A 25,446-nucleotide genomic window follows, 5' to 3' on the forward strand; every position below is an offset into this window, starting at 1 on the left:
GAAGGAGAAGGGAAGGAAAGAGGGGGGAGGGAGGGAGGAAAAGAGATAAAAAAGAAAGGCTTTGTTTCCCAGCTTTTTATTTTGAAAAAGTTTAAATCCACAGAAAAATTGAAAATATAATGCAGAAATCTCCCAAATTTCATTTGCCTAGATTCACAAAAGGTTAACATTTTCTAATGTGTTTGATTTTTTTTTTGCACTGAGCCTTTTGAAACATTGACATTTCATCCATAAAACGTTATTATGTCTCTTAAGAACAGGACTTTCTTCTGTATAACCATGGTTCAATTATTGTACTTAAGAAATTGAACATTGACACAGTATTATTAACTAATATATAGTCTACTGAATAAAAATACATTAAAATAGCATTGCTAACCTTTGGAAATTGTTTTGTTTTTCCTGCTCACCTAAATGAAGGACACAGTTTCCCCCTTGAAAACACATCTGAGGGAAAGTATGTACTTTATACTCTATGAAATGGAGTGGTGTATGTCTGTTATAAGGAAGGAAGTAGTTGCTTGGTGGATATCTTTTATCAATGGAATGTGTCAAAAAGATATGACCCATTTACAGTGTGCTTCAAAGAATACTTCATCAGTGGTATGCATGAGTACAAGATGTATTTACATGCTTTATGTTATTTTGTGTAGTAAAATTTATAGAGTATTGTTAGCAAGAAAAAAGATTTTATAAATCATGTGCCATAGGAACTATCAAATTTTATTCTTTTTTATTCTCCTATCAAATGTACTGTACTCATGGACTGCTTACCTTAATTACTGGAAGAAAATTAATTTTAGCTATTTCATACGTTTTGTTTAGGATCATTCTTTTAGCCAGAGAGTAAATGTTTAAGTGGTTATTTTCCACAATTCCTCCATCTTTAATTTGAGAGAGGCCCAAGAGTTGCTAGTTTGGAAAGTGAAAGTGTGGCTTAAGTGATAGAGGACCAACCTGGAGAAGCAAAAGCCAAGCAAGAGAATGAGTCCCTGAGTTCAAGTCACATTATCAATACAAAAAATAAAATAAAATGAGCAGAAGAAAGAATTGCTAATTTACTGGCCTAAGGTCAAATAAATAGCCTATGGGATTTCTTCATTCATTTAGTTAGAATTTCTTAGTGGGGCAATAGCATTAAGTTAACAACAAAGTTTTGGTTTCCCTACCATGTTCCCCCATTCTCTGTTACCTAGAGGTAACATAATACTAGATTCCACACAATAATGTGCCCTTCTTTTTTTTTTTTTTTTTACCATTTAACTGTTTTATTTTTTTTTTCTCAAATTTTTATTATCAAACTGATGTACAGAGAGGTTACAGTTTCAAACGTTAGGCATTGGATACATTTCTTGTACTGTTTGTTACCTTGTCCCTCATGCCCCCCTCCCTCCCCCCTTTTCCTCCCCCCCCAGGTGTTCAGTTCACTTACACCAAACAGTTTTGCAAGTATTGCTTTTGTAGTTATTTCTCTTTTTTTACCCTGTGTCTCTCAGTCCTAGGCCGTGAACTCAGGGCCTGAGCACTGTCCCTGGCTTCTTTTTTGCTCAAGGCTAGCACTCTGCCACTTGAGCCACAGCGCCACTTCTGGCCATTTTCTCTATATGTGGTGCTGAGGAATCGAACCCAGGGCCTCATGTACATGAGGCAAGCACTCTTGCCACTAGGCCATATTCCCAGCCCAATAATGTGCCCTTCTAACAACTCAGTACTGAGATGTGAACTTGGACTGTGTACATCAGACACTTTAGTACTGGTTCTGACAACTGAAATTGATTTCTGCTTTATACAAAACATTATCCATGTTTACTTTCTCTCTCATGGTCATTACTCCTGTCTATGAGAAACAGAGCTCCTATTCTGTAGGAAACAGGCTAGAAAGAGAGAATAAAGATCTCTGATGAAAATCAAACTTTTTAGAATTTCATTTTTCACACTAAAACATTTGGTTCCCAAAGCCTGCATGAACTGCAGAGATTGACACTTTCCTAATGAATTGTTCCCTTTCTGTGAAATGTAGTGAAATAGTCAGCTAATTTTAAATTTTATCTAGTGTTTAAATATTTTGAGTTATATGAGCAACTTTTTGGAGAATATATACTCCTTCTAAAAAGCTAGTTTAAGGCAGGCATGGTGGTACATGCCTGTAATTCTAGCACTGAGGAGGCAGAGGCAGGATGTCCTGGAGATTCAAGGCCAGCCTTGGCTATATATAATGCGACCCTGTTTCAAAACAAACTGGTTTTACAACCACGTAAGTTATATAACTAAAAAGATTAAAACAACCCACTCACATCTTTTTTCTAGTCTTAATATGATTAATATATATCTGGATTGTTTTGTTTTGACAGACTCTCACTACATAGCACAGGCTGGTTTAGAACTTGTGATTCTTCTTCCCCAACCTCAAAAGTGCTGAGACACCTGTTGCATGTTCAAATTTTTAATAAGAAATTGGTCTTGTCATGCAAAGAAAATGAATGTGTTTCTCTACAGAGTGTCAGTCTGTTATGTTTGAAATGTTCTTCACATCAGTTTGTTAAAGAAGATCTTCGCTTCTTGTCAGGGGTAGAATTTTGTAGTCCATCAAGAAACAAAGATAAGTTCCTTTTTTTTTTTTTTTTTTTTTTTTTGCCAGTCCTGGGGCTTGGACTGGGGCCTGAGTACTGTCCTTGGCTTCTTTTTGCTCAAGGCTAGCACTCTGCCACTTGAGCCACAGCGCCACTTCTGGCCATTTTCTGTATATGTGGTGCTGGGGAATTGAACCCAGGGCTTCATGTATACGAGGCAAGCACTCTTTGCCACTAGGCCATATCCCCAGTCCCAAAGATAAGTTCCTTAACTGTTATCTGCATACCTATACATGTTATACACATAGTATATACTGTAACTCAGATGACAGTAAAAGCCCCTGGTAATATCCCATCTAACTGTAGAATACTTGCTTATTTTCAATTGCACATGGAACATTTTTTTTCAAAATTGACTACAAGCAAATCCTAATAAATCTCAAAAGTTTGAAATCATTCAGTATTTTCCATAGCCCCAGTAGAAGTAAACTATAAATCATCAGTAACTGCAGTAGTGAATCATTTTTACTAGAAAATCTTCCAATATTTGAAATGTGTATTAAAGAAGAAATAGTAACCAACAGTAACAAATTAAGAAAAAAAGAGACATAGCTTATCAAGATTAAGAACAAAAAAGGGGACCATGACTATAAATCCTACAGCTATTAGAAAGTTAAGAAAATGCCCTGTGATGTAGCCAAGTGGTAAAGCATAAGGCTCTAGTAGAGTTTAATATCCAACACTTGCAAACAAACAAATAAAAGTAGTTATTTACAACAATTTTATGCCAATAAACTTAAAAGTTCACATGAATTGGACAAGGTCTAGAATAACATGACTGACCAAAGCCAGCATTAACTTTAAAAAGACAGCACAGTTTAAAATTGGGCAAAGGATCTGAACAGTTATTTCTCCAATAAGGTTATAAAGGTGACCATAAATGCTTACAAAGATGCTAAGCATCGTTAGTCATCAGGAAAATCAAAGCCACAGTGAGATAGCTACCAAGATAGCTATAGTAAAAAACACAAATAGTAACAAGTGTGGGTAAAGATGTCGGGAAAGTGGAGCTCTCACATTACTGGTTAGAATGCAACAATAGGACAGCACAGAAACTTGAACTGAATGTTCCAAGTAGCAAGAAAGTGGAAATGTTCCAAATGTCCATTGATTCATGAATGGAGTTTAAAAACTGTTGTAATCGTTGGGCACTGGTGTCTCACGCCTATAATCCTAACTACTCAGGAGGATTGTAGTTTTGAAGCCAGCCTAGGCAGGACAGTCCATGAGATTTTTATCTCTAATTAACCATCATAAAGCTAGAAGTAGAGCTGTGACTCAAGTGGTAGAGTACTAGCCTTGAGCAAAAAAGCTCAGGGACAGTACCTAAGCCCTGAGTTCAAGCCCAGGACCAACACACACACACACACACACACACACACACACACACACACGTGTAAAGGTAAAATAATAAATCCTATTAGAAAAAAAAAACCAAAATGCTTACAACCTTCAAGAAGTAAAATATTTCAGTAGAATACAAAAAAAAATCACTAACCATAATAAAAAAAAAAGATTGCTAATTGAACTAAAAACAATGTATTCCTGAGATGTCTTTAAGAGAGGAAGCTGGAAAAGTTATTCATATATGTATGGAATCTCTGACAAAGGGCTCATATCCTTAGTCTATTAAATTTTTTTGAAGATCTACAGGGAACAAAAGACAATCTAACAGAAAAGTGAATAAGAAACTTGAATAGGTATTCATGGAGAGACAATCAATATGAACAATAGACATATGAAAAGAATCTCAACCTCATCATCATCTGGGAATATGGCTTAGTGGTAGAGTACTTGCCCTACCATATGTGAAGCCCTGTGTTAGACTTCTCAGTACCACATAAACAGGAAAGCCAGAGGTGGCAATGGCACTGTGGCTCAAGTGATAGAGTGCTTGCCTTGAGCAAAAGAAGCTCGGGGACAGTGCCCAGGCCCTGAGTTCAAGCCCTAGATCTGGCAGAAAGAAAGGGGCTGGGAATGTGGCTTAGCAGTAGATTGCTTGCCTAGCATGCACAAAGCCCTGGGTTCGATTCCTCAGTACCACATAAACAGAAAAAACTGGAAGTGGTGCTGTGGCTTAAGAGGCAGAGTGCTAGCTTTGAGCAAAAACAAGCCAGGGACAGTGCTCAGGCCCTGAGTCCAAGCCCCAGGACTGACAAAGAGAGGGGAGGGGAGGGGGGAGAGAGAGAGAGAGAGAGGATTGAGTGTGAGTGTTTGGTCTAAGAGTTAGAGTACTTAATTAGCAAGCACAAGGCTCTTAGTTCAAACCCTAGTATTTCTTTAAAAAAAAAAAAAAACAACAACACACACACACACACACACAATACTGGTATTAGAACTAGGAAAGTGAAAGAGAATACCAAAATCGAGAGACACAGGATAAAAAGACAAACGACTACAAAAGCAATACTTGCAAAACTGTTTGGTGTAAACCAACTGAACAGCTCATGGGGGGAGAGGGCAAGGGGGAGGGGGGAGGGGGGAATGAGGGAGGAGGTAACAAACAGTACAAGAAATGTATCCAATGCCTAATGTATGAAACTGTAACCTCTCTGTACATCAGTTTGACAATTTAATTTTTTTTAATTTATTAATTAAACAAATTTTTTGACAAGGTGTTGTACAAAGGGGTACAGTTACATAATAGGGCAGTGTGTACATTTCTTGTGCTATCTTACACCCTGTTTTTCTTTCCCTTCCCTAAATCAGGTAGACATATATACATTACACAGTGTACCAAAAACATATACAGTAGCCACATGGCCTACGCCAAAGGAAATTCACCTAGGACTTTAAATGTAACGTCAACAATAGAGTTTGCTTATCCTTGTCTTATATGAACATACATACATAGCTTTTGAGCTGTTGTGATCCACTGAGAGGTCGATTTTTGGCCTTTATATGTTGAGTAGTTGTTTGGTTTTAGTTACATAATGTAGGGTCGCTGACCCAAACCTGTGGGGAATACCATTTGACAAGAAATTTTTGGTTTCGCAGACCTGGTCTCTACTGTCTCCCCCTCCCCCCACCTTAACAGTCCTATATCAAGGAGATCATGCCCCTTTGTTTTCTGTGTTCTAGGCTTATCTCGCTCAACATTATTTGTTCAAGTTCTGACCATTTCCCTGCGAATACCAATATTTCACGATTTCTCATCGCTATGTAGTATTCCATTGTGTATAGGTACCATATTTTGTCTCGGTCGGTCTGCGCTCCATCTGGGGTCCGTGGAGCTCCTGCTGTCTGGACTCTGCACTCCTGGCGTGACTTTTCGGCTGTTGCTTCTCTGGTCGCTGATGGTCTGTGGTCCCGTTTACCAGCGCTGGGTCCCCTTTCCCAGCCTGGCCCTTTTCGGGCCGGGGGGGGGGGGAGGGGGACACCCCGGAGATTTTCTGGCTCCGTGCAGGTTATAGGCTCTTCTTTTTTTGTTCTTTTTCGTTTCCTGTGTTTCTCTGTTGCTTCTGGTTGTTGGGTTTGCTGGACTCTTGATGGGGTGTTGGGTGCTGGAGTTCCCAGCTCACTATTGGGTTGGAGCAAGTTGGGGTGCCTCCCTATTGTGACGGCGCCATCTTCCTCTCGACAGTTTAATTTTTAAAAATAAAACTAAAAGAAAAAATAAAAGGAAGTATACCCCCTCCCCAAAAAAGAAAGTACATTGGTCATTATTACCGCTCTCTTACTCTTATCATTAGTTCCTTCCACCTGTTTTTCTCCTACTTCTAGCGGTTTCCTTCCCCCTTAGGCTTCATATATGAAAAAGAAACATGCATTCCTTAAAAAAATACACACAAAACAAAAACAAACAAAAACTGGAAGACCTATCAAAAATAAACTACAGCAAAGGGGTTTGAGGCATAGCTTGGTAGGTAGTGCATCTGCCTGGCAAATGCAAAGCCTTGAGTTCAAACTCCAGAGCCACCAAAAAAATAAATAATAATAGTTGAAGAAATTGGGCCATATGTGTGCTTATGAAATGATAGTATTAGTGGGAATCTTTACACGTAAATAAGGATGTGGGAGTCTTTCCGATTATATGAAATTGTGACTGTAATTGCTTGCTAAGAGATTGGTCTCCATATGATTTCTAATTAGTCAGGAGAGATCAGCTGGAGTCAGGCAGACTAGACTGAAGACCATTTTAAGTTTTAAATTGTAGTAAAACCATCCTAACTTTAATTTTATCTTCTCCTTTCCATAGCACTTTAATGACTTTTAAGTCTTAATGACTTACTCTTTTGTAATTTTAAGTAATGTGTTAATTATCTGAAGTAACACTTTGGCTTTTTAAGGGATTTTTAAAAAAATACCCTTAGCTAAAGGTAGAGAAAGGGCACAGAAGTTATCAAAATCTGAGCTAGGTGCTGGTGGCCTATAATCCTGGCTATGCAGAAAGCTGAGATCTCAGGATAACAGTGTTAAACCACCCTGAGCAGGAAAGTCCAAGAGACTCTTATCTCCAATTAACCACCAAAAAGCTGCAAGTGAAGCTATGGCTCAAGTGGTAGAGTGCCAGCCCTTAGCCAAAAAGCTGAGGTATAGCACTTGGTCCCTAAGTTCAAGCCTCAGTACCAACACACATGCGTGCGCACACACACACATACACACACACATTATCAAAATCTGTATTTCAGGGGCTGGGGATATGGCCTAGTGGCAAGAGTGCCTGCCTCATATACATGAGGCCCTGGGTTCGATTCCCCAGCACCACATATACAGAAAATGGCCAGAAGTGGAGCTGTGGCTCAAGTGGCAGAGTGCTAGCCTTGAGCAAAAAGAAGCCAGGGACAGTGCTCAGGCCCTGAGTCACCAAGCCCCAGGACTGGCCAAAAAAAAAAAAAGAAAGAAAGAAACAAAACAAAACAAAATCTGTATTTCATAAAGCCAGAGTGTTAATAACAAATGATCTTAAACTTCCAATTATTTGAAGGTGAATTTGCTGTTTTTATGGTATTCCTATCAGGTAATCTATCTTGGGACTGAAGGAACATTATTAGTCACTATTTTATTGTCAGTTTTATACTAAAACCTTATATAAAGTTATACTGAAATATTATCCATTTGAGATTTCCAACTAACCAAGACAGTTAGGTTGGAAGTGCAAACAGCATGCCCATTTTGTTTTTAATTCAGTCAGATAACTTCCAATAAAGGGGAAAGGAGTTCTGACATGAAACCAACCACTTACCTATAACTCTCTCTTCATCTCCTTCCCCTTCTCCTTCCTCCTCTTCCTCCTCCTCTTTCCTCTTTTTCTCCTCCTCCTCCTCCTCCTCCTCCTTCTTCTTCTTGTTATTATTATTATTTTGGCAGGTCCTAGGGCTTGAGCTCAAGGCTTAGGCACTGTCCCTGAGCCTCTTTGTACTCAAGGCTAGCTTTCTACCACTTGAGCCACAGGGCCACTTCCAGTTTTCTGAGTTTTCTGATAATTGGAGATAAGTCTCACGGACTTTTCTGCCTGGGCTGGCTTCAACCTGATATCCTCAGATAGATCTCAGCCTCCTGAGTAGCTGAGCCACTAGTGCCAGCTTATAACTCTCTTTTATGTTTTATTCTTATGAGTCAATTGCATGTGCATACGGGGGAGAGCAGACAGTGATTTTATAGCAGCTGCTGTGTCCCTCTCATTGCAAAGGAATGAGAAAAGCTTGTCGTTATTTATATTTCTGAGTGGTAATTGCATTCTTTTTCAATATTAGCTAAAGCCAGAGCAAAAATGGAACATACTCAGAGCTTACTTCTTAGCTGGAAATTGGTGGATGAATATACATATGGAAAATGTGAAATGACCTAACTCTACCATTTCTTTCCCTTTTTATTGCACCCTTACCTAGGGGCCAAGAAAATCTAAGTAAAGATCAAAATAAAGAAGCACAATGGACTTATATTTTGCTACAATCTCCCATTGTCTGATTTTTTTATACTCTAGCTTTTCAAATGCTTTTTAAAGTCTAAAATGAATTTAAGCATTTTATTTCTTCTTGGAGGATTTCTTGCTTTGTTTTTCTAAATGTTTATATTTAAGTAGCTGTACAGAGAGGTTTCAATTCAACATGTCAATTTGTAAGTACAATGCAGCATCACCCTTTAGTGTGAAGTTTGAATTCAGGGCCTCTCACTGTCCAGGGAAGTGCTCCACCACTTAAACCGTACCTCTAAGACTTTCTTTTGCTTATTTGTTTTTCAGATAGGATCTCCAGGTTTTGCCTTGGGTTAGCTTCAGACCACCATCCTCCTACCTATAACCTTCTGCACAGCTGGGGTTTTAGTCATGGGGCTAGTCATGAACTGTGATCCTCCAAATCCCTGCCACTTAGGTTAACTGGAATTACAGGCATGTGCCACACTATACTGTTAGTTTACTTTTTACTATCATATTTTACTTTTTTTTTTTTTGCCAGTCCTGGGCCTTGGACTCAGGGCCTGAGCACTGTCCCTGGCTTCTTTTTGCTCAAGGCTAGCACTCTGCCACTTGAGCCACAGCGCCACTTCTGGCCATTTTCTGTATATGTGGTGCTGGGGAATTGAACCCAGGGCTTCATGTATATGAGGCAAGCACTCTTGCCACTAGGCCATATTCCCAGTCCCCTCATATTTTACTTTTAAAAAGAAAATATATGAGAGGCATATTGAGGCCAGTCAATATTTAAATTAATTTTTCCTACCTTAATTTTTTTATTTTGAACATTTTTCAAACCTATAGAAAAATTGCAGAAGTATTACAAAGTACAATCTCCCACCTTCCACTTAGATCCGTCAACAAAACAATAACTTTTATTTATTTCTTCTCTATATAAACACATGGCAAATATGTGCACATGCATGTCATTGTAATTTTTTCCTAATGTATTGAAAGTAATTTCTAGACATCCTCATTTTCTACTCTAGATAGTCCAGCCATGTTTTCCCTAAGAACAATAACATTCTTTCACTCTTGTGCATAGTACAAAATCTGTTATTAATGTTCTGGAATCCTTTCTATTACCTATGTTTTTGCCAGTCTTCAAGAACAAAGGAGCAGTGGGGGAATTATTAATAGCAGCCACCCACTTCCTAAGTTATTCACCACTGTGCGAGTGTGAAAAAGAAGAGAGACTGAGTTTCCAACCTGAATAAATATGAAGCACTTGCCAGACAAGGCAGTACAGTGTTAAATAGGCCTACTTTCCTGAGCCATTTCCCTTACCTACTTTGCTGTGTATGATATGTGTCAGGAAAGAATGCATTGCTATTTATTTTCATATTTACAAGCTTGCAGAGTTGGAAGGATCTTACAATGTCTGTGAATAATTCATTCATTTTATAAGTGGGAAGAACCATGCGACTAGAGATAGGTGACTGGGACCTAGCTTTCAATCTCTCAATACAGTGTCATTTCTGTTAAGTCACATTGCCTCTCCAATAGCCTAGGTCTTTATACAAGCATCTGGGTAAGCAAGAGAAATACAGGGTCTGAGAGCCCAGCAGGTAGTTAACTACTATATGAATCTCATTTGGGGGAATTATAGCAGGGTTTCTCAGACTTTAATGTACATGTGAATTTCCTCCTGTCCTAGTTAAAATGCTATTGGTGGTTCAAGTAGTCTGAGGTGAGACCTGAGAATTAACATTTGTGACAGGCTTCCGGGTGGTGCTTGATCCTGTGCACAAGCACAGGATTCTCACAGCCCCCAAGTATCATCAGAGTAAGAAAAATACTTGCAAAAAGCTACAGAATAGCCCAGTGCCGGTAGCTCATGCCTATAATCCTAGCTACTCAGGAGCTAGAGATCTGAGAATTGAGGTTAAAAGCCAGCCTGGGCAAGAAAGTCCATGAGACTTTTATCTCCAATTAACTCTCAAGAGTGGAGCTGTGGCTCTAGTGGTAAAGCAATTGAGCAAAATCAAAAACTCAGGGACAGTGCTAAGGCCTTGAGTTCGCATGAGGACTGGCACATGCATGCACACACACGCACACACACTCACACACATGCACACGCATCCAAATACTTACTTAGATAAAGTAGAGAGAATAATATAGCTAACACTTGTTTACCCATTATCAAGCTACTATATTGAAAAGTTCTTCGTATTATTCTAACTTTTATAACACTTCAAAGAAGTCTTTATTAGCATGTTAACTTAGATGCAACTATTTTGCCAAAACTGTTGTTACATTAACAAATGGTAAGATTGCATAGACTTTAATAGGAAGGAAATATGAATTCAGGTCATAAAAGAATAATTGTTAAACAGCACTGCAAAAAGAACAGCCCCTGAACTCACATGTTGGTACTCGCAATACAAACATTATTTAAGCCAACTGTATTCATTCATCTGAATAATACTGTTCCTATTTTCATGTTACATTCTGATTTCATTTCCTTAAATCTAAATATATATTTTGCTTTGAAATTTGTAAGATGGTTATTGAAAGGTACACATGGTAGTTTTTATGTAACCATTAGGCTCTTTAAAAATTGTGTATTTTTATATTTAAGCTGGGCAACAGTGGCTCACATCTATAATCCTAGCTGCTCAGGAGGCTGAAATCTGAGTATCACAATTCAAAACCAGCTCAGAGAGGAAGTCTGTGATACTCTTTATCTCCTATTAACTAGCACCAAGTGGAGCCAGAAGTAGAGCTATAGCTCAAGTGGTAGAGTATTAACCTGGAGCAAAAAAAGCTCAGGAATAGTGTCAGGCCCTAAGTTCAAGCCCCAGGACCCACACTAAAAACAAAAAAAAAGGGGAGGGGGCGGAATTTTGAGTATGGCTTACCTCACTTAACATTGGAGGCTCAGAAAGGCAAGTGATGCATGTTCTCTCTGATATGAGGAAATGAGATCTAAAATACACTGGGATATAATAAATTATACAGGATTCTAGATACTCACACACAGTGAAACCAAAAGATACTCTTAGGAAAGAAGCACAAAAGCAATGCCTATGCTTCTTCATATTGCTATAAAATTATACACACACACACACACACACACACACACACACACACACACACACATAATTCCAAGATATGGAAACAAATCTCTATTTTTTAAAGAAAATTTAGTTTTTTGATGATTCTGTCTTCTTTATGTATGATATATTTAAGTGTATATTTTCAGGAGGGTCGGGGAGGAGGTACAGAACTCAAAGGAAAAATGTGGAAAAGTGCAGCCGTAGAGCTCACTGGACACTGGTGAAAGTGCACTATACAGCTTGTAGGTAGAGATGGGAGGGAAGGACTGAGAAGAGAACAGAAGACACTGTATGAAAGGAAATATACTCAGTACCTGACTCATGTAATTGTAATCCCTCTGTACATCACTTTTATAATAACATTAAATTAAATTAATTTTAAAGAATTTTGTATTGGATTTTTTTGTTATTTAAAAATAATAACAAGTGCTTGTTTCTGCAGCACATATACTAAACTTAGGATGTTACAGAGAAGATTGGGATAAGGACTAGGTGATATGTTTTCTCTTACATGTGAAATCTAGGCCTAAAAGATACATCTATATCTACTGTGTCTTTGTCTTTATCTGTTTTGGGTATCTGCCTTTTTTGTGCCAGTACTAGGTCTCGAACTCAGAGTCTTGAACTCTTGTTTGTTTTTTAATCACAGTTAGTACTCTACTATTTGAACCACACCTCCACTTCTGGCTTGTTGCTGGTTAACTGGAGATTAGAGTCTTGCAAATTTGTCTGCCTAAACTGGCTGTGAACTCCAGATATTCAGATCTCAGTTCCCTGTGTAGCTAGGATTATAGGCATGAGCCCCCCTTTCCCCTGTACCCAGCTAGCAGCATTAATTTAAGCCTAATATCTTTTAAGTCATAGGATTCAAGCCAATAAAAAAATCTCACTTTAATTTGATTTGTCTCCAAAGGACATTTCATACCTTCAGACCAAATTATTAAATTCAAGTCAAAACTTTTAAGTTCTTTACTAATACTATAAATTATGCAATTTCCCTACATCCACCTTTCACAGTTGAGAAGAGCAAACTCAGCAGGATATTCCTGCCAGCAATTTGAGAAGACTGTCAGGTCTAAATAACCTGTCAATATTCCCAAAATATTCATAGCTAATTAGACATGCATGAAAGGAAGGAAGAGGAGGGACGGAAGACATATCCTTTATTTAAGAAAATACTGTGGTCCTAATTTCGTTAGGAAACAAATATATACTGACTGTATCAAACTATAGCGAAATTATTGTCAATTCTTCCTCCTCCTCCTCCTTTTCTGTCTCTGTCTTTTTCTGTGTCTCTGTCTCTGTGTGTATCTCTGTCTCTCTGTGTTCCCTCTCTGATTTTTTGCTGTTTTTGTGCACAGCCTTGTGCGTGCTAAGCACACTCTACCACTTAGCTAACACTCCATATTTTTAAAACTTCCAGCAGCAATCTTTTTTTTTTTTTTTTTGGTCAGTTGTGGGACTTGAACTCTGAGCCTGGGTACTATCTGTGAGCTCTTCAGCTCAAGTCTAACGTTCTGCCACTTGAGCCACAGAGCCACTTCTGGTTTTCTGGTGATTAACTAGAGATAAGAGTCTCATGGGCTTTCCTGCCCAGGCTGGCTTTGAACCATGATCCTCAGATCTCAGCCTCCTGAGTAGCTAAGATTACAGGCGTGGGCCAGCAGCGATCATTTATTACATGCTTGCTGTTAAAAAATTTTTAACTAGAAAGCATACTATTTTCTTATACTATATTAAAAATTAAAGTAGTATAGCACAAAACATAATTAATTTATAGACTTGTGGAATCCATCTTAGATTGGCAATGCTTCCTTGATCTTGAGCTTTTATACCCTCTTCCTGGCATTTTGTTTTTTCATTTGTCATTACTGTGTGTTTGTTGGTTGTTACCATATTTGAAGGAGAAAAGGCAAATCACTTATTTCTGTTGACCTTATTAGTCTACAGACTACAAGGAAATTTAAAGAAAGAGAAAGACTTTTCTGTATGTGTGAACATGTAATAAATAAGCTGGGCAAGATAGGTTTAAGTCCTAGCTACTCAAGAGGCTGAAGCAGTGGATGGCTTAAGACTAGGAATTCTAGGCCAGCCTGGGCTTATAACAAAATGAGACTCTGTCTCTAACTAACTAAAAATATTTTCTAATTTCCAGTGGCATTATAGAACTAAGCTGGGAAGGTTTTAGGAAAGCGAATCATCTCAAACCTACAGAAACTTTGTTCTACAGCAAGGATCAGCAGACATGTTCTTTAGGAGCCAGATTGTATTTTTAGGCTTTTTGAGACATGTGGTCTCTGCTGTAGCTACTCAACTATCTTCCAACTACCCAGCTACTGAATTCTGCTGTTGTAGAGGAAAAGTAGATTAACTAGCTGTAGATATGAGTGAGCTTGGTTATGCTTCAATAAAGATTTATTGACAAAAACAGATGACTCACTTGCCAACTCGTGCTGGCATCTAATCAAAGTTTTTCATAAACAACCATATATTGACACAGCTCTTTATCTCTCATTATTGTTAAGGAAAATTTGTAAAATCATAGAGAATTGAGAACTGCCAGTTTTACAATGTCCCGTTAGGGGCTGGGGATATGGCCTAGTGGCAAGAGTGCCTGCCTCGTATACAATGTCCCGTTAGACATATTCTGGATTACTGTTAGGTGCGATAAAGTGATTATTGGAATTTCCTTTAAAATACTGTAGGAGGATATAAAAAGAAAAACTGGATGGGACTAGATAAACAGAGTTTGACAAAATGTTGAGAAACATTGAAGCAACTGACAGATATCTAAGACTTTTCACACTTAGCTCTCTATTGTGTATGTTTGGAAATATCAGTATTAAACGTTACTTCATAGCTAGGTGCCAGGGACTCATGCTTGTAATCCTAACTGTTCAGGAGGCTGAAATCTGAAAGGTGGAGTTTCAAAGCCAACCAGGGAAGAAAGTTCCTGAGATTTAATCTCCCATTAACTAGCAAAAAGCCAAGCTTGAGGGATGGCTCAAATAGTAGAGTGCCAGCCTAAAAGAATCAAACCAAATGATAATACAAGCCCCTAAGTTCAAGCCCTGGAACCAACAAAACAAAACAAAATTGTTACATAATGGCCTACCAAAGGCAGCAGTTTTTCCCCCTTCTCATGCCTTAGAACAGGAAAGAGAATAAGAAACAGAAGTAGAAGTTCCATCTTCAGCACAACTAGGAAGATTTCTACAACTTGGGAGCATAGTATATAAGAAAGGCTGCCAGACCCAATGAAGGTCAAGTAGGTCCTATGAGATGACACCTAGGGTTTCAGATTCCCAGCCGGGGTCACAGTTCTCCAAAGGAAGTAGCTGGCCTCAAACTACTCCATAGCAATATTTAACACTTTATCAAGTCCTCTATCAAGACCTTTATTAGTCCTCAAGACTAATTTAGGAAGTAACATGTCAGTCTTCAGGTAATTTAGCTCTCGTGAGCCCTACTCTAGGAAGAAGTTCAACCAACCAAGAAATGAAAACAAAAACTACTACTAAAGAATTGGCAGTGACTTCTGATTTTTTTCCGCCATCAAGGTATGTGCACTTGATCTGGCTTTTTACCACAGACTTTCAGAATCAAGTGATTCCTTGCCAAGAAACAAAAACAAATTCATCATGACCCCCAATGGATTTAGATTAAAAGGAAAAAAACAACAACAACTGGTAACAAAATCAGGCGCACGTCCAAGAGTAGATACTGGAGAAGACCCCAACTGGGTATGTGAGGAATTGCATGAGACGGCACACATACTTATGTCAGTCTCAACCTATCAAGCCAAGATGTTAACACTGCCTATGCAGCTGAGCATGTTAAATTGGGAATCTGATTTCTCTTGATTGCCCCAATAATGGGCTCAGCAATAGACATGGGAAACCTTTTGGAAAAACAAACAATTAGAAAGTCAGGTGCTGGTACTTCATGCTTGAATCTTAGTTACCTAGGAGACTAAGACCTGAGGATTGTGATTCAAAGCCAGCCTTGACAGGAAAGTCAGTGAGACTCTTATCTCCAAATAGCCACCAAACACCAGAAGTGGAGCTGTGGCTAAAGTGGTAGAGTGCTGACCTTGAGCAAAAAGCTAAGCACCGGACTTCAAGCCCCAGAGCCAGCATACACATGCACCACCACCAACAACAACAATAATAACAACAACAATTAGCCAAGAGCACAGAGCCCATTTGATCTCTAGAATGAAAACTTAAACATGTAGAAGTTAGCTTTATAAAACAGAATATACATCCTTAAAGCCTTGACAATGTAGTAATGTTATAAATAGCAAGAAAATGAGAGATAAAATGATATTGTTGTTTTTTATATATTCAGTTACCAAAGGTTGTTATTTAAGCAAATCTAAAGCTAAGGAAATGGCTCACATGGCATAGCCCTACGTAACAAGTGTGAAACCCTGAGTTCAAATCCTAGAACTGCCTACATGACAGATTGACTGATATTAGGATAGAGAGGAGTAGGTAGAAGTAAGTAGTTGATGCATAGATGAATAAAAGACAAATTCTAAGAGGAATAATAAACTACAGTGAAAGAGAGGAAGAAAAAAGCATAACCATAATTAGCTCATTATTGCTCATAAAGATAGGATTTTTGTATTTTAAAATAAAGTAATATGCAGTTGTAAAGCTTACTTATCATGTATGTTATTTGTCAGGCACTATCACTGACAAACTAAAAAAATTAGGGCAAGATAATGCAATATTGGACAAGACAACATAAAAATCTTTATCAGGAAAGAAGATGCAGGATCTGTATGAAGAAATCTTTAAATGTGTAACAATATAGACAGATTGAAAAGGAAAGCACGTTAGATTTCTTTACATTAACCCATGCAGTTAATGTGCTAACACTTATTGAGCACTTGTTCTATGCCGGGCAGTGCTCTAAATGCTCTCTATACATTACCCAGTCCTCAAAATTTTTCTGTAGTAGGTGTCAGTATTACACCTGGTCCATTTTCCAATGGAAAAATCAAGGCACAGAAATGCTAATAAATCTCCCTAAGGGTGCAGTTGGAGTAATTTGCTAAACCACTACCTGAATGCAAGCGGGATGGTTTTAGATTCTGTATGTTTAACCACTACACTGTGCTTTTTTAAAACTGTTATGATTGTATGTGGTATGTGTAAAAAAAAATAACTTAAAGGTCATGACCTTAAAGGTCATGTGGATTCCAGGTGGGGTGGCCCATGGCATAATACCAGTAACTTAAAAGGTGAGGCAAGGATGGCAAGTTGGAGGCCAGCCTGGGCCAAGTTAACAAGACCCTATCTTATAAACCAAATATAAAACTAATGGCTAGGGGGTGGGAATGTGGCTTAGTGGTAGAGTGCTTGCCTAGCATGCATGAAGCCCTGGGTTTGATTCCTCAGTACCACATACACAGAGAAGGCTAGGAGTGGTAGAGCGCTAGCCTTCAGCAAAAGAAGCTCAGGGACAGTGCTCAAGCCCTGAGTTCAAGCCCCAGGACTGGCTAAACAAAAACCAGTGGCTAGGGATGTACCTCAAGTGGTAGAGTGCTTACCCAACATGCACAGGGAACTAAGTTCAGTCCTCAGTACTACCAAATGAATGAACATCATGTGGAGAAATGAATAAGCAGGAATAGGAAAATTTCTTTTTCTTCTTTCAGTCCTGCCTGGGCTTGAACTCAGGGCCTGGGTGCTGTTCCTGAGCCTCTCTGTGCATAAGCTAGGGCTCTACCACTTGATCTACAACACCACTTCCAGCTTTTTATGGGTAGTTTTTATTGGAGATAAGAGTCTTACGGACTTTTCTGCCCAAGCTGGCTTTGAACCACTCTCCTCAGATCTCAGCCTCCTCAATAGCTAGGATTATAGGTGTGAGCCATCAGCACCTGACTGAAAATTTCTTAAACTGTGAGGGGAAACTAGCTATTGCAGATATTCAGATATATCATAAAACTAGAAGGTTGAAACAATGTGGTTACTAATAGAGGTGCAAACAGATTATTAGACAGGAATTCAGAATAGGTCCTATTTAATAGGATTTGGAGAAATTATAAAGATAACATTTCACTTAAAGTGAGGAAAAAAGTAATTATTCACCATATGGAGTAGCTGTGTTGGTACTGGAAGGAAATCAGTTATATTGCTACTTCTTTTTTTTTTTTTTTTTTTTTTTTTTGGCCAGTCCTGGGCCTTGGACTCAGGGCCTGAGCACTGTCCCTGGCTTCTTCCCGCTCAAGGCTAGCACTCTGCCACTTGAGCCACAGCGCGGCTTCTGGCCGTTTTTCTGTATATGTGGTGCTGGGGAATCGAACCTAGGGCCTCGTGTATCCGAGGCAGGCACTCTTGCCACTAGGCTATATCCCCAGCCCCATATTGCTACTTCTTAAAGATAAATTAAATCCTGGTGAATCAAAACCTAGTTTGGTAACTAGCTAAGGACTTTGTCTCAAGTCATTATAGGTAACGTATTTACATGTTTTGTAAGAGTTTGTTTCCCATCTGCACACGGTTCAGTTGGAAGAAGAGAGGGTACTAGTGATGTTCATTCACATAAATGGTGCTGTAGCTGTTAAGGTATGTGTCATCATAGTCAGTCCTAAATTACTATCTTTGGAATGATGCCCTGGAATATAATAGGCCTGGGGATAATGCATCTGTTTTTAGTCACTTCCTTTCTTTCTTTCCTTATTTCCTTCCTTTGTTCTTCTTTCTTTCTCTTTTTCTTTCTTTCTTTTTTCCTTCCTTCACTTTTCTTTTTTTGTTTTGTTTTGTTTCTCCTTGTACTTTTTTGGGCTAGCAAAAGGAAACTAAAAAAATAAGCATGTGGTAAATTAGGAATGTCTTCATTTTTTTCCCTGAAGTGTAGTTCAATTATGAGAACCTAAATTCTAGATCCACACCCACTTAGATGAAGTGGTAAATGATTATATATGATCTTCTAACAGTGAAGATGGAGATTAAGGATTCAAGGACTGAGATTGTCTTCCAGGTTTAAAGGAGGAGAGTGAACAGAAAGACCCAGTGCCCATTCAAATAACGTAAATTCATACTGGGTCTACTTGATAGCTGTCTTATAGTTGGCAAAATATTTTTTAAAAAGAAAGTACAGATCTAAAAGCTAACAGGAAGAAGCCCCCTCAATTGATATGATAGCACTTCAAACCAGTGTTTTTTAAGCAAGTAAAAATGATGGTCCATGTGTAAGTCTAATCATTTAGTGTAATATTTGTGCTAGTGTGTGTATGTAAATGTGTCTATATCAAAGCATTAGAATGTTCACTGTTAATCTTAGGATGTTATGAACTTAAAAGACTTATTTTCTTTGTATTTAATTTTTTTCTACAAGGAATACATATGATGTCTGTACTCAAAAGCTGTTTCTGTTTGTGGCATACACGTGCATGGCATTTGCCCTTTCCTGACAGTCGGTTTGATTCTTTTGTAGGTGCACCCGAGGCTCCCATCCTGGCAGAACCCAGGAGCTGTTTACTGCAGTACAGTTGTGCCCTCTGATGGTGAGTTTTGGCAAATCCATTTTAGTTGCCTCCTTAGCTCAAGTGTTTCCCTGACAACACATTTATAAACCACACTACCTTACTTAAAGTAGTCTTGGAGGTCAGAGGGAAAATGGGGAGGATTAAAAATAGGGAGTACACTACGTGTGTAAAGAGCTAGTGAATTTAGAGGAGAAACCAAGAAAAAGAACAAATAAACCATCAACTCTGGCAAGAGGATCTTAGCTCTGGTTGCAAAATATTAGTAGAGAAAGATGTATTGACAGCTTTACTGTCATTCTTCTTATCCAACATTGTACATTTACCATGTACGTTGTATGGCTTAGAGATTGCTGTTAAATGTTGCTACTGGGTAAAATTTAGTTTCATAGAGCTCTAAATTCAACCTTATACTCACTAATTCATAGACCGAAGCACTGAAAGAGCATCCTGCAAGGAAGGACACACCTGAAACTGAACCTGCCCAGAAGGTGAATCATGAAAATCTAGAATCCTCTTTATTTAGTGGAGAGTTTGTGATGTTATCAGACCCCCTTTCTGAAAGTCATTGTTATCTGACTTCGTAGACAGTGTGTTCGTATTTGCTAAGCCCTCTAAACTTGGAGGAATATCCTTTGTGGTTACTCATTTGTAGCATGGAAAGGCTGACAGAGAAAATAGACCAGGACCAAAACAAACCTTCTGTTTTTCCAGGGTCTTAAAAACATAAAAAACTAACAAAATATCACCAATTAACAGACGTTACAAAACAGCACTCCACTTCATTGTTGCCAGAGGACAGAGAGATGTGTTGCCCCAGTTAAGGCTCAGTACTAGTATATACCCAGATACCAGAACTCTCTACATGATTAAGAACTAAGGGTCTGTCCATAGTGCCACCTACTTCCTTCATTCCCCAAGTCCCTCCAAAGCAGTAGGTGGGTATATTGCTTCCTCCCAACACTGTTGCCATCCATTACATTGCTAAATGGGGCTGCTGTTCACATCTGTGCCTGTGTCCCTCCCAGCACCCATTACTTTCCTCCAATACTACTGCAGAGTGACATCATGAGCTAGTGCCAGCAAAGAGAGAATTCCTCTCACTGAGAAAAAATAATTGTTTATAGTACAAGCCCTCTTGCTTTTTCTGAGCTGATAGAATTTCACACTTCTAGCCTTTATAGTATTATATGAAAATGTTATAAATTCAATGTCAGTATATATCAGAATATATTTACTAGCTATATATTTACTACCAACCAAGTGACATTACCATTCAAGTACCATTGATGGTTATGATATTCCTGGTAATTTAATTTGAACTGATGAAGTCATGTTGGAATTGATGTTAATTTATAACCTAATTGTATTTCTTATAGATTGGTATATAATTGTATGAAAATATTTCAGTAATTTAACAATGGTACTGTTGTGATGGCTATGTGTTATTCCAGGACAGTAATGCTAATAAATATCCCCACATGGTCAGGGAACATTTTACTTCTGAGCCACACTCCATCTTAGGATACTAACTTTAATTTAAAAAAAAAAAAAGCTACTCTAACAATTTTTTGCTAGAATTTTCCCTTCTTAAAAAAACTAACTCATGGGGGCTGGGGATATGGCCTAGTGGCAAGAGTGCCTGCCTCATATACATGAGGCCCTGGGTTCGATTCCCCAGCACCACATATACAGAAAATGGCCAGAAGTGGCGCTGTGGCTCAAGTGGCAGAGTGCTAGCCTTGAGCAAAAAGAAGCCAGGGACAGTGCTCAGGCCCTGAGTCCAAGCCCCAGGACTGCCCCCCCCAAAAAAAACTAACTCATATTCATATGTAAAAAAATAAGAGCACAAAATTGTTTGGTTTAGTACAGCTCAGTAGCCTTACTTCCTTCAAATTATACTTCTCATTTTATGCTTTTAAGTAAGGTTGCTTTAGTATATGAGAAACTGATGAAGAGTTACTGCAGCAAATAGAGTTTAGTCATCAAAAGCAGACATTTCTACCATCATTCACTGCTCTTGTCATTACTGCTAGGTCACTTTCAGTATTGAATGATGGTTTGACCTTCATGTTTAATTATATTGATACTAAAATGCCACAGTATCTAATTATAATATTTATATATCTAGTGTGTATGTGTATGTATATTTTTATATACTGCCTCTCAGTAACTGTTTAATTGTATTTTTAGATACATCTTCAAGTTTAACCTCCCTGCCAAAGCAATCTAAGAAGTTTTTCACTTTTCCTATGTCTCAAAAACTTTTGAGGATCTAGATTCTTTCTCTAGAAAAGTTTCTACATATACATACAAATTTTTACATATAAATTCATACTAGAACTTATAACCACAGACAAGTAATTTCTCAAATGCTTTTTCCTCATCTCTGAAATGTTGACAGTAATAGTTACCACCTCCAATAGAAAAATGATTTCAACCTATAGAAATGGTGGGGGTTTTTTCTGTAAGTAATAGTTATGGTAGTATCAAGGACTCCATAACCTAAAACACAAGGACTTCAACCTCTTATTTTGATTTCCCTGTGCACTAAATCCTCAGCTGTAAATTTCTAAAAGTGAAATTTTATTGTGTATGATTTATGTTATGGTATAGGCCTTCAGAATTTCCCCTTGGTGTCAATAAAGGTGAGAATAACTTCACTATCAGTAGGTTGACTTACAGTTTATCATCCTGCCAAAGACACTTTTAAGAGTGAAAGAGGTGCTACTACAATTTTTCAGGACAAAAGCTGGCCTACCTGCTTAAACCAGGACATATCTTCCTCCTTGCTGTGGGGAAAATGCAAAAGATGAGCTAGAAAAAGATCAAAGAAAATCACCTTATGTAACTGCCTTCAATTTATTTATCTAGAAATGTTATTCTGCTTAACTAGTCCTGTCTTAAGAATTATAGTAGAGTTGTTCTGGTTATTTTACACTTAACGAATTATGATTGTGATATAAAACTAAGGGCAAATAGTTTTAATACTGAAAGAACCTGGAAGTTCCGGTTTAATGATACATGGTATCTATTTAGTCAACCCACTGGTTTCAAAAAAAAACACAAAAAAAACAGTTATATGTACCCCAGCTGTTTCTTTCTGTGCTCTCCTGCTATTGAGGTTCACAGCCAACTTAGGCAGAAAAGTCCATGAGACTCTTACTCCACTAACTGACCAAAAGCCAAATTAGAGACGTGGCCCAAGTAGAAGAACACCAGCTGTGAACAAGCAAGTCGACAGGGCAAACAGCCCTGAGTTGCCCAGTACCAATACATGCATACACACACACACACACACACACACACACAGAGTCACCTACTGTTGTGTAACCATCATAACAATACAACTTAGACCATTTCCTTTGCTCCTGAACCTTCTTTTGTTCCCAGTCCTTGCACTCAACCTTAGTTTAGTACCGGAGGGTTTTAGTCTCCTTAATGAAACCACTTACAAAAGTGTCATCTACACTGGGTTTCTACAATATGTACTCTTCTGCCTCTAGAGTCTTCTCTATCATGCTTGCAAGGTTTACCCATGTTGTAACATGACTTACAGTTACTTCTTTTTCTTGCTTGGTAATATTCCAGTATTTAGAAAAGCCATTCTTTGTTCATTTACCAAAGTAGGGACATTTGGATTGTTTTCTATTTGAATCATTAAAAATAATGCTACTGCCAAACATTTGTCCATAGTTATGTGAGAACATATTTTGACTCCTCTTTGATAGATTCAAGACTGAAATAGTCACATAGTAAGTACTTAACTATGCTAGTTAAGTATGATAGTATTGGTGATTGAACTCAGATCTTCACACTCTTCTCTTGGCTTTTTGCTCAAGGCTGGTGCTCTACCACCTGAGCCACAGCTCTACTTCCAGCTTTTTGGTGGTTAATTAGAAAAAAGACTGGACTTGCTTGCCCAGGCTGGCTTCAAACTACAGTCCTCAGATCTCAGCACCCTGAGTAGCTAGGATTATAGGTATGAGTGTCTGGTGCCAGGCCTGGTTTATTTGGGTTTTTTTTTTAGAAAAAATAAATAAATATTTGGGTGCTGGTGGCACCTACTCAGGAAGCTGATGCTGGCTATTCAGGAGACTGAGTTCTGAGGAATAAGATTTGAAACCAGCCCAGGTAGAGTAATTGGAGAGACTTCTATCTCCAGTGAACCAGGAAAAAGCCAGAAATGGAGTCATGGCTTAAGTGTCTATCACCAATCAAGAGCAAAAAAGGGAGAATGTGAGGCCCTGGTTCAAGATGTGAAAGATGTGTGGTAACAGACTTAATCAGCATCCCACAGCTCACAGCCAGATGATACTGGCTTGTTTGTACAAGAAACCTAAGGGTTCTCTGCAGCTCACAGAACTGGGTTTTTCACTGCTTAGATGCAATATCACAAGTGAAAAGATCACAGATCCAAGTTTTAATTTTGAGGCTTCCTGAGTAGAGGTAATCTTCAAGAGCTGTACATTTTTTCTAAATGCCTGCAGAGAAAATTGGCAGAATTTTTCATTTATGACTATCCTACAGATATTTCCTTTGGCAGTGGAAAATTCATATAGCTATTCATTTCTAATTTCCTAACTCAGAGAGACAGCTTAGCTGAAAGGAGTTATGATCTTTCTACCAAACCCATAATCATGACTGTGAAGTCTTGAATTAGACATTACACTTATTCATAAAGCCTCAAATATCCCCAATTAAATCAAGCTACAAGTAAACTACCCTGTACTAACTTCTCTTTATAAGGAAAGGAGCACAAGTCTTGAGGACAGCTTTCAGGCCCTCAGTTTAAGCACAGATAGATAGATCAGAAAATATCCATTGCTTTGGTTTAGGTTTTATAAGCATTTATTTTAAACTACAATAATATGAACAAAATCACTTTCCAATACAATAAAATAAATTATGTCTAAATTATATATAAAAATTACTTTGATTTTTTTCAGGAAATAGGACTATTGGAGGAGTTCTGTCCATAGCTTGTTCAAATTCTCAGGTCAGTTAACCAAAAACACTAAGATATACCAAGTTAGTTTGTTTAATCTGTATCTTTTAAGAAAGACTCTATTTTCAGAGCAGTTTTAGGTCTTAAAACTTAGAAGGGTACAGAAACATTTCATTTGCTGGTGTCCATCCCTGTGCTCCCTCTCATTATCATCCCACATCAGAGTGTACATGTCACAATTCACGAGCCTCCACTGGCACATCGCTATCATCCAGAGGCTATCCTTTACATTAGGGTTCCGTTTTGGTGTTCTATACCAAATGTGAAATGACAGATATTCACCATTATAATGACATTCAGAGTAGTTTTGCTTCTCTCCTTTTCACCTTTCTCTCTCCCAACCCCTGGCAACCACTGATCTTGTTTTACAGTCTCATAGTTTTGCCTTTAGCAGCATGTCATATAGGTGGGATGTACAGGCAGCCTTTCAGACAGACTTCCTTCACTTGGTAACACACACTGAAATTTTCTCCATTAGCCAAGGTCCAGTGGCACATGCCTGAATTCCCAGCTACATGAGAGGCTGAGATGGGAAGATCACTTGAACCCATGAATTCAAGTCTAGCCTGAGTGAAATAATGAAACCCTATCTCTCCATCTCAAAAAAGAAAAAGAATGAAATATTTGTTCATATCTTTTCGTGGCTATGCAGCTTATTTCTTTTTAGCACTGCATAGTAATCCAGTGTCTGGAGGTACCACCGTTTATTTATCCCTTCATCTACTGGAAGACATCTTTATTGCTTCCAAGTTTGGGGCAGTTACGAGTAAAGCTACTGAAAACATCGTTGTGTGGGTCTTTGTGTGGCTATAAATCTTCAACTACTTTGGGTAAATACCAAGGAGCATGATTAAAAGAGTATATTTAGTTTACTAAACTGTCTATGGCTATACTGTTTTGCATTCTGACCAGCAGTGAATGAAAGTTCTTTGTGCTCTGCAGCCTGCCCAGCATTTCTGTTTAACTTAGACTCTTATTCATCAGTGCAATACATCATTTTTGTTCTCTTGACATAAAGGAGTAACTAAAAAATTTCTCAAACATGTGCTGTATCAAGCAAGAGAAACCTCTACACCAGGTTTGTTTTTAATTCTCACTGAATAGTCTCAGCAACCTTGAGCGATATTAACATGCCTACATTATAGGTGAGGAAGCTGAGGGTCAATTGAATTCAACAGTGTGAATTGAATTCCAGGCAGCTCCTTCTGATAGAAGTAAATATTGCTGAGTCTGAGATCCTAATACCCATAATTTTTCCCATTTCTGTTCTCTCTACTCTAGAATTGTTTTCAACTTTTGTCTACTACAAAATTAAAATAGACAAAAAATGAAGTATAAAGTTCATTTATAGT

General features: G+C 38.2%; 1 protein-coding gene across 4 annotated transcripts in view; it reads left to right on the forward strand.

The window, feature by feature from the left end:
• Mcu (mitochondrial calcium uniporter) overlaps positions 1 to 25,446 on the forward strand; it is a 179,542-nt gene that overhangs the window by 123,375 nt on the left and 30,721 nt on the right. For all 4 annotated transcript variants that reach the window (XM_048338990.1, XM_048338992.1, XM_048338991.1 and 1 more), the window contains one exon: positions 19,038 to 19,107. In XM_048338990.1, coding sequence (XP_048194947.1) covers positions 19,038 to 19,107 — 70 coding nt within the window. The remainder of the gene's footprint in view (positions 1 to 19,037; positions 19,108 to 25,446) is intronic.

The sequence above is a fragment of the Perognathus longimembris genome, chromosome 2 (genome assembly GCF_023159225.1).
Source record: "Perognathus longimembris pacificus isolate PPM17 chromosome 2, ASM2315922v1, whole genome shotgun sequence".
Classification (NCBI taxonomy): domain Eukaryota; kingdom Metazoa; phylum Chordata; class Mammalia; order Rodentia; family Heteromyidae; genus Perognathus; species Perognathus longimembris.